Source organism: Alosa pseudoharengus, unplaced genomic scaffold (genome assembly GCF_046254945.1).
Source record: "Alosa pseudoharengus isolate Yale_2024_CS ecotype anadromous, Long Island Sound unplaced genomic scaffold, YU_APseudo_1.1 YU_APseudo_1.1_scf_10, whole genome shotgun sequence".
NCBI lineage: Eukaryota > Metazoa > Chordata > Actinopteri > Clupeiformes > Clupeidae > Alosa > Alosa pseudoharengus.
The window spans coordinates 5,737,668-5,751,136 of NW_027468565.1; the positions used below are offsets into that span (position 1 = coordinate 5,737,668).

A 13,469-nucleotide genomic window follows, 5' to 3' on the forward strand; every position below is an offset into this window, starting at 1 on the left:
TGTGGTACATGAAAATGTAGCTAAAAATGTGGAGAATGCAATGCAATCAAGCATTTTGGACGATATATTTTCACAAGCTGGCAGAAAAGGCAACAGGCCGATGTGCGTTTTATTTGGAGGCTGTTTTGCGAGACAGAGACTGAGTTTGCTGCTGATATTCTGGGGATAGGCTACAACATAGCCAATGTACGACTTTAGCCTTTTAATATATTTGCTGCATTGGATCAGTCTTCCTAGAACAGGCAAGGGCTTTCTAGCCTCACGTCAGCAGCGCTGCATCACCCATATAGCCTAGGGGAGAACCGGCACAATTGTAACACTTTTTTATTTTTCCAATTCAAACTCGATTTACACAAAGACGATAGACTTGAGAGTTGTGAAATTTGACCAGAACAGAGTCGTACATGTCTACTCCATGAAAGTTGAAACAGAATTTTAAAAATATGTTATAGTTTGTCAATAATTTAACTTAACAGCCATAAAAAAGTGCGGTACAGTTGTAACAGCGTCATGAATGTAACACTAAAATCCTATAACATATTTTAACACAAAACAGTGCTGTGTTAAACAAAGAGCATCTGTTTTCATATAAAATCAAGAAAAAAAGTCCAAATGTATGACTGTTAAAGCTAATTTATTGCATTATTGATTAGCCATTGCAGACCATATTACGGTGTTATGCTAGCTCACAATAACCTTTAAATATGCTTATTTTGGCCATATCCACTTGATAAAACCAGTAAATATAGTTGATAAACTGCTTATTTCTTACATGTCTGAAGCATTTGGTCCAACAGTGATATTTCAAGTTGCTGTGTTAACTTTAATTGGGTGATGGCGGCACAAAAATCATAATCCATAACTCGCAATGAGAATGTTCGTGCATTCGCGATAAAATCAGTTCATCTTGCCATAGAGACTGGTGTTACAACTGACCCGCACAGGTCATGTTTTTATTTTCATTTAATTGCATGTGCTGTGACTACATAAATCAAATAGGACTCATGTTAACTTGAAACAGAGGGACTGAAGATATGAATGACATGTGATTGAAGTCCACACGCTCAAATTTCACAAAGCAAACTTAAACAAACAGTTGCGGTTAAAAATAAATAAAAAATCGCGATGCTTGAATTTTGCACCTTTGCACCTTTATCTCTGGTCGTATTTATAGTAGACCATTCATATTTGGATGGCTGTAAGATTATACATAATTACATGATATGTGTCTGTTTACGTTTCCGTAGCTACACCATATCTTGAGAATAAAACACTGTTACATTTGTACCGCTGTTACAATTGTACCAGTTCTCCCCTACATTAAAACAACCAGCGGATGGTGGGCGGGTGCCGTTTCGAAAATTGGTCAAAAAACTTTGGTGTTGATGGATGGCTGATGGATGATAAGTTTTGCTATGCAGTTATGGTTGAAATAATAGCCGATCAGCGCATCTCTAGTGTGTGTGCCTCTCTCTCGCTCAGAGGGGAGGGAGAGGCTGAGGGTCGATCCAGCATGGATTCTAAACTCTGTGGTGGATAGGATCTACAATTAGGTGTTAACAATACTACTACGCTAGGTCGAAGTACTCCCAAGTGCTATTGCGCCACACATTGTAGTTCTCCGGTTTATTCGCTTGGAAAATCGCCACGTTTCACGTTGCATGGCCGTAGCATTTCTATCAACTACTCGTGCAACTGTATTTAAGTCGGTAAAACGTGGATGTTTTTGATTACTTCTACGCTTAGTTGCCGTCAAAGCCCGCTAGCATAGCAACATGCTAACACAGTCCAGCCGCGCACCAGAGCGTTTGAGTGCACGTACGGACACGGGAGAGGTATGACTCAACTCGTGAAAGTTAAGGTAAGAACATATATTACTACTGACATTGGGTGGCGTGTTCCTTTAAGTGTCTTACATGTCAATGACAGTTATATCCTGGAAGGTAGGAATACAGTTCATGCCGTGATATGCTTGTTTGCTTTTTTACACATACTATAACTATGTACAGTATCAACAAATGGCAAAGACATAAATTAAGGCTGAACCTTCCAATATTAAAAACTATGTTTTCCTTTTTGTTGTACATTGTGTAGTTTCAGTCCAAATGGTAGTGTTAACATGAATCAGTGAGTGAGTCAGTGATTGAGAGAAAGTGAGTGAGTGAGTAAGTGAGTGAGTGAGTGAGTGAGTGAAGGCCTAGATATACTACCACATAATGTGTGTTTTCACTAAGCACAGATATGCGCTTGGGTGTTTTCAAAGTATATATCAGACTCTGATATGGATGTTATCTCATTGCAAGAACAATACAAGAACTCAATCTTCATGTATGTAATTAGATATAGCATATCTTCCCTGTGTCAATCTACAGCAAAGTTTTCTAGTTTTCTCCTCCCCTTCAAGAATATTTTCTCCTCTATTTAAAAAGCACTAGCTACCTACTTTAAATTCTTTTGTAATGTAATTTAAACCATGATTTGCTGAAGCATGAAATAAGCAAAGTTTTATTTTATCACTGGCTCTCCAGTAAATGTATTCCTAGGGAACAAACAAATTAATGAGAACATGTATCTGTACTTTGGATAAAAGGGTTGGATAAAATAACATTGCAAATTTATTTTGGTTCTCTTGACCCCAAGTGAGAGGATTAAAACGTGTATGCACAGGTGCATTCATTGCACACAAATCCATGAAGACATTTGATATTTAGATTGTCCTTGCATACTAATGATCAAATTTGCATCAAGTGTACAGTGACATGTATACTTCCTTGGCCTTGAGTGAGAGAGTCCACTATTTTGGGAATGAGTGAGTGAGTGGGTGAGTCCACGAGTCAGAGAGTAAGTGAATGAGTGAGTGAGTGAGTGAGTGAGTGAGTGTGTGAGTGAGTGAGTGAGTGAGTGAGTGAGTGTGTGAGTGAGTGTGTGGGTGGGTAGGTGAGTGAGTGAGTGAGTGAGTGTGTGAGGGGGTGAGTAAGTGAGTGAGTGAGTGAGTAAGTGAGTGAGTGAGTGAGTGAGTGAGTGAGGAAGTGAGTAACAAACTCCAGTACCTGTCTCTTGTCTTTCCACATAGAAGGGGTCCAAAGTCAAAGAGGCCCTTTCGGACAATATAGGCTTTCTGCACAACCTCCTCAGGATTTGCAATCTTTTTACTGTTAGCAAATACCACTCTGTGGAATAGATGCACGCACACACAGACACAGACAGACAGTCAGACAGACAGACAGACAGACAGACAGACAGACAGACAGACAGACAGACGCCAAAGGCTGTAGACGTTCTCTCACCGAAGATCCAGGAGGCCCCAGAGGACTGAGCTACGAGATTATTAGTCATTCACATTTTCCTCACAGCAGGGGTGTGCTGGATGATTGAATGACCTTTCCTCAGCGACGTTTGCCGAACCGGTCTTTATGTTTACAACATGACATTTACAAAGGTTTGCAATGCTCGAACCAAAACACAATTTCACTCTCTAGCCGGGGTCTCAGAACAATCTCTCATCCCAAAACAAGACGGCACAACCGGCGCAGCAACAGCACAAGTGTCATAGAAATGTCTTCGGCATAACAACACATTTAGCTATAACATTGCAGGGTGACATATCTAAGTCCACGGATCTCCCCTCTGGGTTTGAATCAAAGTCATCTGATTCTGAAGTAGAATTAAGTTTTAAATTGGTGTAAAGTTTGATCTGTTTCACTTTGGTCAACTTTCATTTGATATCAATCCTCATTAACAAGCCTGAAAAACCCATGCACAGCCTTTGTTCACATTTCAGGTTATTTTCAAAGTGGCGGAAAGGTAGCCTACGTACTTGTGATCTCTACAGATGTCCGGGTAGGCACAAATGCCTTGGCAGTGCAGCTGGTAGAGTGTCTTGGTGCCCATCACTTCAAAGTTGAGTGTCTGTTTGAACGTGCCCAGCACTGCAGAGTGGAACCACAACTTGAGGGTCACCTCACCATTGGCAGGCACAATCCAGCGGAAATTGGTCAACCTTCAGGGAATAACAGAGGATTATGAAGAACAGTTTCATCCACACGTGATCTTTAGATGGCTGGTAATCCAGAGGTGACCCTGCCAGGTGTCCTTGAGCATGGCACATGTACTGTATGGGCCTGATTTACTAAAAGTGTGTATGTACAGTCAGGCCCGGATCTAGGCTGCTCAGATTGGGGGGGCAAATAGAAATGTGGGGTGGGCACAATGAATACAAAAGAATAATACAAACACTAACACTACAGTTAAAGGTCTTTATTTAAACCAGCAACAAGAATCTAGTGCCTATAACCTTTATGGAAATATAGCTAAGCCCTATCTACTGAAGTATGAAACAGCAAGTGATGCACACAGTGTGGAGTGGTGGAGGAACGCTGCTGCTCCGGTATTTATACTATCTAACCAGCAAATCAGCACCCTCGAAATTCAGACAGGACGAATTAGAAAAGTGTGATTGGCAGATTCAATAGCTGTCAATTAAAATTGTGATTGCGTGTGCATTCAATGAAAGTAAGGAGCTAATTGGCCAATGCACCACTCTACAGAGATGGTTGCTGCTATTGTTGCCAGCAGACCTTTACATAATGAAAGACCATGTAGAAAATTGTGTGTGTGTGTGAGTTTGTGTCTGAGAGTGATTTTGTGTTTCTGTGTGTTTGTGTGTATCTGCACACAAGTGTGTGTGTGTGTGTGTGTGTGTGTGTGTGTGTGTGTGTGTTTTGCCAAGCACCTTTGGAGGTCCTGCTGGCCTTCCCCTGGTTGGTTGCTATGCTCGACATCATAGAGTGGGGTGATGATGTCCAGTGAGGCTGTGTGAGAATCAGAGGTCTTTGGGCCTTTCTTAGAGGCAGGCCGACGCTTTTCCTTCAGGTTTTCCTTGCTTTGCTCAACCTTCTTGGATTTGCCTTTGGCTGGCGATGCCGCTTCCTCCTAAGACAGACGAAATAGAGGACCCACAGGCTTATGGAGAGGCTAAAAATGACTGTTCAGTGATTAAATGCACATGGTTGTCTTGCTCATGTGGTACATTTCTCTCACACCCTCACCCTACTGTTCTTTAGAAGTAGACTTTGATCTCAAAGTGCACTATTTCTAGACATTAACCCCAGACTTTTGTTTAGTCATTTGAATAATATGGACCTTCTTATACATTACTTTTCTCGGCCCTATATGAGCTAGGAATACAAATTTTCATTAGTGGCCCACTCCCAGCAGAGGGAAGCTTTGTATTTTCCAGACTATTCAGTTTAAACAACTGGCTCGCAAAAACATGCTTTTCAGTTGGGATGAATTTTATTGACAATTTTAACCTTTTTTGGAATCGCAGGGAATACTTCAGACCAAATAGCACAGAGCTGAGTTGGACTGGGGCCAAGATCTTAACCGAATACTATCACCTCTCTCTCCTGCACCCAACATTTTTTCTGCCAACCTTGAGCCGAGCCTCTGATAAGCGCTCAGTGGCCATACAGACGGAACAAGCGGATGACATCAACAACTCAGCTAAACCAAAACACTCTGCACAGGCTGAAACAGAGATATGCCCAACCCCCACTGCTGTGGGGCCCTCTGGTAACCACCCGCTAGCCTCCACTGAAATGCAGACCTTGGAGAAACATAAACAACCAGCTCAACAATGCCAAGCCATGTCCACTGGACAAGATAAGATGGGTGCTGCTAAAATGACTCAAAATCAATCACTGGCGTCAAACTCCCTGGAATCTCAGCAAACAAATGGATGTGATGAGCATGAGGAGATAGCACCTATCAAAGCTGCTGAGAGGCTATCAGAAAGGAAGGGTCATGTTTTAACACCAGTACCAATACCCCTCCCCACCTCCGTCGACTCCTTGTCACCACAAAGACACAACAACATGGAATACACTACTGGAATACATGCTGAAAGCGGAGCGTCTGCAACAAACTTCCCAGAACCTCAGCAGGCAGATGGAGACTCTGGAACAATTTTCAACCCCAACCTCCTTGATTTCCCATCACCACCCACACCCAATCACGTCCCCACCCAATCAAACTCCCCAGGCCACACAAACCCCCCTAATCTCCCATCACCATCCCCACCCCGTCATCCCACCACCCACTCAAACTCCACAGGATCCCCTGAATACCCATCACCATCCCCACCCAAGCACATGATGTTCCCTGCAAGAATGGAGAGACTGCTACCAGTAGCCATGCAGAGTTTTACTAGCCCAAGATCATTAGCACCAAAGAAGCGAAGGGCACCTCCACCCCCTCGCCCTCCCCCTCCCCGTTTAGAAGGATCTCTTAAGCAGCAGCAACCTCTTAGTTCATTTTCTCAGCCGGCATATAGCATGGAATGTGCAGTGGAAAATACAGATGGCAGCAGCAGGGGACAATTATATGATGACTGTATTGAATGATATTCTCAGGGTCCCTGCAATATAAATGGTACTGACAGTAGTTTTGAGAACATGCCGGGACCCAGTAAGCCCATGACATTCTCTATTCCTGTATTGACAAGAAATAGAACACAAATGCATCGAGCTTATAGGGTAAACCAGTCCAATCTCCTACCCGTACCACATCAACCTCAGATTTCCCCCATGGATCATATTTCCCCAACACTTACAGCAAAACTAACACTCCTAAATATCAGATCTCTTTCAAACAAATCATTCTTAATTTATGATCTAATTTGCACACACAACCTTGATTTTTTAAGGTTTTTAACTGAGACATGGTTAGATCAAGCAAACAGTGCTACTACTCTCATCGAATCAGCTCCCCCAAATTTCAGTTTGCTACCAGAGCAAATAAAAGAGGTTAATTTTCAAGACGTCTTTTCAGTGCAATCAGTCGTCATTCGGTGACTTTACTTCATTTGAATATCTGTGTGCATGCATTAAGTCTTCTCCTCAGATTTTATTACTGACAATTTAAAGGCCTCCAAAAGATTCAGCTAAAGTTTTTCTTGAAGAGCTAGGTGAACTGCTATCAGTTGTTTGCATAGAGTTTGACTGTCTTATTATATCAGGGGATCTAAACTTGCATGTGGATAATCCTGAAAACAATTATGCCAAGGAATTCATTGCACTAATCGATACTTTCTCCCTAACACAGCATGTACAGGGGCCAACACACTCTCTCGGCCATACCCTCGACCTTGTTATCACAAAGGGTCTCGATGTCTCTACAGCTGTTAAAGACCTGGCCTTATCTGATAATTTCTGCGTGTTCTTTGATGTGTCTATGTCCCCACACACTCAAAACACAGCTATGATGGTAAAATGGAGAATCATAAATGATCAGACAAGTGCTCTCTTTGAGCAAGCACTTTCACTAAAGTCAAGTCAACTGTCAGACTCTTACACTTATTTGATCACTTTAATGCAAAAATGGCAAACATTATGGATGACATTGCTCCATTACAATTCAAGAAAGTTAAGGACAAACAGAAAGCACCATGGAGGCAAAATCCAGCAGTTAAACTTCTAAAAAGAGAGTGTAGGAAGACTGAAAGAAAATGGCGTAAATACAAACTTCAGATCCACTATGAAATCCATAAAGAGATGCTCCGCACATATAACTCTGAAATATGCAAAGCAAGTCTTTCTTTTCTAACATTATCAATAGAAGTTCAAATAACACTCATATTCTATTTTCAACTGTTGATAAGTTAACAAATCCCCCCTCACAATTAGCGCCTGAACTTCTCTCAACTAATAAATGCAATGAGTTTTCATCTTTTTTTAAAGGTAAAATTGACAAAATCAGACTCAACATATCTGCTCAATTACAAATTCAACAACCTGAACTTCCAGCAACAAACAGAGGGAAACTAAACTTGATGTCAGAGTTCAGCTTGATAGACTACGAAACACTTGAAAAAACGGTACAGAATCTCAGCTCTTCCACATGTGTCTTAGACACTCTGCCTAACAATTTCTTCAAAACTGTTTTTCACCTCATAGCGGCGGATGTCCTTCAAATTGTAAATGTATCACTGCTGTCTGCCACTTTTCCTAAGTCACTGAAAACAGCTGTTGTAAAGCCACTTCTCAAGAGGAATAACCTGGATGCCTCCATGCTAAACAATTACAGGCCCATATCCAATCTACCTTTTATTGGCAAAATTATTGAAAAAGTAGTCTTTAATCAATTAACCACCTTCCTAACATCAAATGGGTATTTTGATTACTTTCAGTCTGGTTTTCGGGCAAATCACAGCACTGAAACAGCTCTCATTAAAGTTTCCAATGGCATACGCCTCAACACAGATTCAGGTAAAACATCAGTCCTAGTGCTACTGGACCTTAGTGCAGCATTTGACACTGTTGATCACAATATTTTACTACACAGACTAGAACACTGGGTTGGATTTACAGGCATAGTTATCAGCTGGCTAAAATCATATCTACAAGAAAGGAGCTTCTTTGTTGCCATCGGAAACTGTACCTCAACACCAACGTCCTTGATCTGTGGTGTTCCCCAGGGGTCGATCTTGGGGCCACTATTATTCAACCTCTATATGCTCCCACTTGGACAAATCATTCAAAATAATTTGATTTCATATCATAGCTATGCAGATGACACACAAATTTACTTAGCTCTATCACCAAACGACTATGGTCCTCTTGAATCTATGTGTCAGTGTATAGAACAAATCAACACCTGGATGTCTCAAAATTATATTTGGTAAAAAGGAGGAAAGGTTATCACTCTCCTTGACACAAAAGGGTTGAAGGCAAAGGATACTGTTAAAAATCTAGGTGTATTAATTGACAGTGATCTAAATTTCAACAGCCACATGAAAGCGATAACTAAATCAGCTTTTTACCACCTCAAAAATATTGCCAAACTCAGAGGGCTGATGTCAAAACATGACTTAGAAAAACTCATTCATGCATTTATCTCCAGCAGGGTTGATTAATGTAATGGACTGTTCACAGGCCTTCCTAAAAAGACTATTAAACAGCTTCAGGTGATACAAAATGCAGCAGCTAGGATTCTAACAAAAACTAAAAGAACTGACCACATTACTCCAATTCTTAAGTCCTTGCACTGGCTTCCAGTAAGTCACAGAATTGACTTTAAAGCACTATTGCTTGTTTATAAATCAGTAAATGGAGCAGGACCTAAATACTTGTCAGACATGCTTCAGCAGTACACACCTTCTCGTCTCGTCGTCAGGTCCCAGGTGAAAAACCTGCTAGTAAAACCTACAGTTAGAACTAAACATGGTGAAGCAGCTTTTAGCTGCTATGCGGCTCAGCTGTGAAACCAACTTTCGGATGACATCAAAAAGGCCCCAACTGTAGCCAGTTTTAAATCTAGACTTAAGACCAAACTGTTCTCAGATGCTTTCTGCTAACTGTGCCGAGTTACAAATTCTGAATCTGCCTTGATAATTATTCTACCTTGTCTTTTATTACTTTTTTTACTACTTTTGCCTTTGTTTTTGCTTACTAATTATTCTTTATTTTTAAATGATTTTACCTTGTGTTTTATGTTTTCTTTTCATTATGATCTTTACCTTTTAACTATTCTTTAACTATATTGCCCTTCTATGCTTTTATTTGTTATTATTGTTTGGTTTTGTTTATGTAAAGCACATTGAATGACCTCTGTGTATGAAATGCGCTATATAAATAAACTTGACTTGACTTGACTTGACATTATATATAACCCAGCATAATTTGGAATTCATTTGGAAACATTTGGATATGTACCGGTCTGGATACATTCGGATATGTACCGGTAATCTAATCTAATCTGATTTTTTTTCCATTGACAGTTTTTGGACTGTTTTTGGACTAATAATTCATTCAACAATGCAGTTGCTTTAAAGGCAGGCTCTCTACACTCACTGCTGATGTTACATATCTTGTGAAGCAACTGCATTGTTGATTGAATTATTATTATTCTATTGAATCCTCCAATTTCTTACAAAGAAAACAGCACAGTTGAAATCATCTAGAAAAAACCCTACTGAGATGAAACGGTGTAGTCACCTTCAACAGCGCTGCCTGCAGCTCTGCCTCCAGCTCGGCCTCTTTCTTCTCCTCGGCCAGGTCCTCGGGGGAGAGGAGCCGGAGGAAGGTGAAGCAGTCGGGGAGGCACTGCAGGCTGGGCTCTGAGCGCCTGCTGGGGTAGGGCACCACGGAGAAGACGCTGGGCGGAGGGATGGGGGGGCCTTTGGGGCCCAGACCCAAACCGTCCAGCACCTGGGGGAAGATGTGAGGGGCTGGTATGAGAGTCCACTCTGAATAGTACAGGACTGAGCACATCTGTCCAGAAACAGCTGACATGTTGATGTTGGAAACAATAATGTCATCATCAAATTCAACAAATATCAAGCCCCACTGTGAATATAATTTAGACTCACTATTTTGCTCATAATATCAACAAACACAATCCAGCTACAGTATATGAAAATGTGTAAATAGTCTCGGTGGACTGTTTACATACACACTGCACCGGCATTATAATATTTGTCATTATATACGATACAAAAATTACAACTTTTGGACAAGGAGGACATACTGTAGCTTCTCATGTACACCATAATCCATTTATGTATATTTCAGCACCTTCCAGCACTTTGGATTAGTTTTTAAGGAGTACTTTAGTAGAGTTCTACTTTAATGTGCATGGTACTGTATATATGCAGACAGTGCATAGAGCACATGCCTAGTGATGATGGGTATAAGAAGCTTGTACCTCATCGAGGGAGGGCAGTCTCTGTGGCAGGACCTCTGTGGCGACGGAGTGCCCTCTCCCGGACACAGGGATGACAATGTGGGGAACGGCATCTGCCACTCCCTCCCTCTCCAGCAGCTCGGAGGGATCTCCCATCAGTGGCATCCGGCTGGGGTCCGGCGAGATGGACTTGACCTCACTGTCCGCCTTGAGCCGGTCCTTCTCGTGGCGCTCCTTCTCGCGTTCCTTCTTGGTTTTCTTGCCGGACACAGCTTGCCGCTCAGGGCCCGGCTGTTCGTCGACGTCCTCCTCGGAGTTGAAGGGCCGCAGCAGCAGGCCCTGGGCACGGTCCCAGAAGTGCAGGACGTGGCACAGGTGTGCTTGGCTGTGCTCGTACATCTGGAAGCGTTGCTGGAGCTGCTTTTCGCTTTGGCTCAACTGGACAGAGTGGCACAGATAGGGTCAGAACAGTTATTATTACACAATGGTACCACACAAGATATCTGATTTTTGAACTTATCAATCTGACCAATCTGAACTGACCACTTCTCCATCCAACTCTTCGTTGGAAGACGGAATGTCCTCCTGCCCTGCTGCTTTGGTCTCTTTGTTCTTCTTCTTCTTCTCCTCGGCCTCTTTGCTGCCCTCGCCCAGGGCTGGGGTCACATCTTTGCCTTCCTGGCAGAAGGACATTCTTCGGCTGTCTTTGGAGCCTTCCAGCCTTGTCTCTGAGCGAAGCGCAGATGAAGACTGGAAAAAATAACAAACAAATAATCTTCTTTTCTAATTACCAAGAAATCTATTTGACTTTAACAACTGAAATAACCTACTGTTTAAAAATACTACAGAATTCCTATTTAAAAGTATTCTTCCGGTTCATAAGGAACATTTTTAAATGCAACTGGATACAACTATGACATTTAGTTTTTGTAGACAACGAACACCAATTTGACTAGAAGTGCACCTCTTGGCGGTGTGCTTGCCTCTGACACTGACCTGTTTCCAGCCAAGCTGGCTCTTCTTCCCAGCAGCATCCTCTTTGAATGTGGATGGATCTTTCTTTCCTTTTTTGCCTTTCTTTCTCATCTCCTCCTCCTCTCTCTGTCGTTCCAGCTCCTCCTGTAGCCTCCTTTCCTCCTGCTCTCGCGCCATCCGCTCCCGTTCCCTGCATGGATGACAGCAGCGCAGCCTTATGGTATGCACAGGGCAGACCACTTATTTAATGACACACACTGGACTGTCAGGAATCAAGAGGTCATGGTCAAGGTCAAGAGTCGAAAGGTTACTGTCCTAATTGGCATGGAGGACATTAAAAACCTCAACTGTTTGAATCTGGGAGCACATATATAAAACAAACAATGTAAATTATTAAGTACGAGAGGCTGAAAAATGCCTCCCTTTAAAAAATGCCCCCCATCCCTGGATGGGCACTAGATGTATCCCCTTTATGCCATTGTCTGGTGTACATAATTGGTGACATTTTTGGTGCGCAGGTACGGCCGTTAGCCCAGCAGTCTCCAAAAAAGGATTTCTCAAAATGTGTATTTTCCAGATAGCTATCAGAGAATCATGTACCGGAAAGCTTAAGTAATCCAGAGAACCTTTAACAAGCCTGCTCTGCTGTGCCACTTCAAAGAGACCTTTAATCAATGCGGCGCGGCAGAGATGGGATATGCATCATGGTGACATCCCACACACCTGCGCTTGCGCTCCCGCACCATCTGCAGCCGCTGGCGGTCAAAGTCCTCTTTCTCTTCCTCTGTCAGGGCATCATACTCCTCCTCATCCATCTCCTGAAGTCGCAACTTCGCCTTCTCCTCCTCCTCACGCTGCTTAGCCTCTGAGGAGAGAGAGAGAGCATCTAGTTCAGCTGCCAACTGTGTTAGTAGGTCTACAACACATAAAGGAAGAAGGCCCTAGGCCTGTATAATCTACATAGGGTTCCTCTTCAATGAAACAAATTATAACGTTTTAGACAATGATGGACAACCTTCGTTCAATCATCGTTCAAAGCCATAAGTCACTGTTTATCTTTGTCACTCTTTGTTACACTCAGTTCAACTGTTAGAGGTAACTTTAACAGGTAAAATGAGGATTCATTACTGTATACTATATGATTATGGCCCTTCTCTGTCTTACCCTCCACCTCTCTCTGTGCCTTCTCCTTGGCCGTGTAGTTCTGGAAGTTGTTCGAGAGGTTCACCATGTAGATGAAGCGTCGGTTGTTCAAGGCCTTGAGGACAGCATGCAACATGCAGCTCGGCGAGCGACAGTAAAGAGTGTCGAGTCCATCAATCACCACTCCCCGGAGACAGTCACTTAGCTGGGCCAGTGGAAGCCAGACAAGAAGAGAGTAGGTTTCATTATAGAGGGCCTTACTACACCACAGCTTGAGGAAGTGAAAGAACAGATCACAATAAATGGCCTAAAACTCCTCAGAATGCATTTAAAGGCCTCTCTGTTCTTCTAGTCTCTAGTGTTTCCCAAACTGTGTGCTGCAGGAGAAAAATCCATATTGATTCATTAACAATTTACCACAAATTGAAGGCTATTGAAATCACTGAGTTTTTTTTTTTTTTTTTCAGTGGGGATAATAAACAGCAAAAAACGTATGCTGTGGCGTTTGTATGCTTCATGGTGCTGTCATATCATGTGGGGGGTGGTACTGTAGTGTCGTAGTTAAGGAGCTGGGCTAGCATGCAGTAGCCTGAAAAGTTGTGGGTTCAGTTCCTGGCTTCCACCGTTGTGTCCTTGAGCAAGACACATTGTGGATCGACACATGGAAG

General features: G+C 42.4%; 1 protein-coding gene across 1 annotated transcript in view; it reads right to left on the reverse strand.

Moving 5' to 3' along the window:
• The window catches only part of hydin (HYDIN axonemal central pair apparatus protein), a 101,127-nt gene that overhangs the window by 26,493 nt on the left and 61,165 nt on the right, over window positions 1-13,469 (reverse strand). Inside the window, exons 41-49 of the mRNA XM_076272559.1 lie at window positions 12,823-13,006; window positions 12,382-12,523; window positions 11,680-11,848; window positions 11,227-11,433; window positions 10,705-11,121; window positions 9,996-10,208; window positions 4,733-4,929; window positions 3,818-4,000; window positions 3,051-3,170 (exon numbers count right to left, since the gene is read on the reverse strand). Of these exons, the coding sequence (XP_076128674.1) occupies window positions 3,051-3,170; window positions 3,818-4,000; window positions 4,733-4,929; window positions 9,996-10,208; window positions 10,705-11,121; window positions 11,227-11,433; window positions 11,680-11,848; window positions 12,382-12,523; window positions 12,823-13,006 (1,832 nt within the window). The remainder of the gene's footprint in view (window positions 1-3,050; window positions 3,171-3,817; window positions 4,001-4,732; window positions 4,930-9,995; window positions 10,209-10,704; window positions 11,122-11,226; window positions 11,434-11,679; window positions 11,849-12,381; window positions 12,524-12,822; window positions 13,007-13,469) is intronic.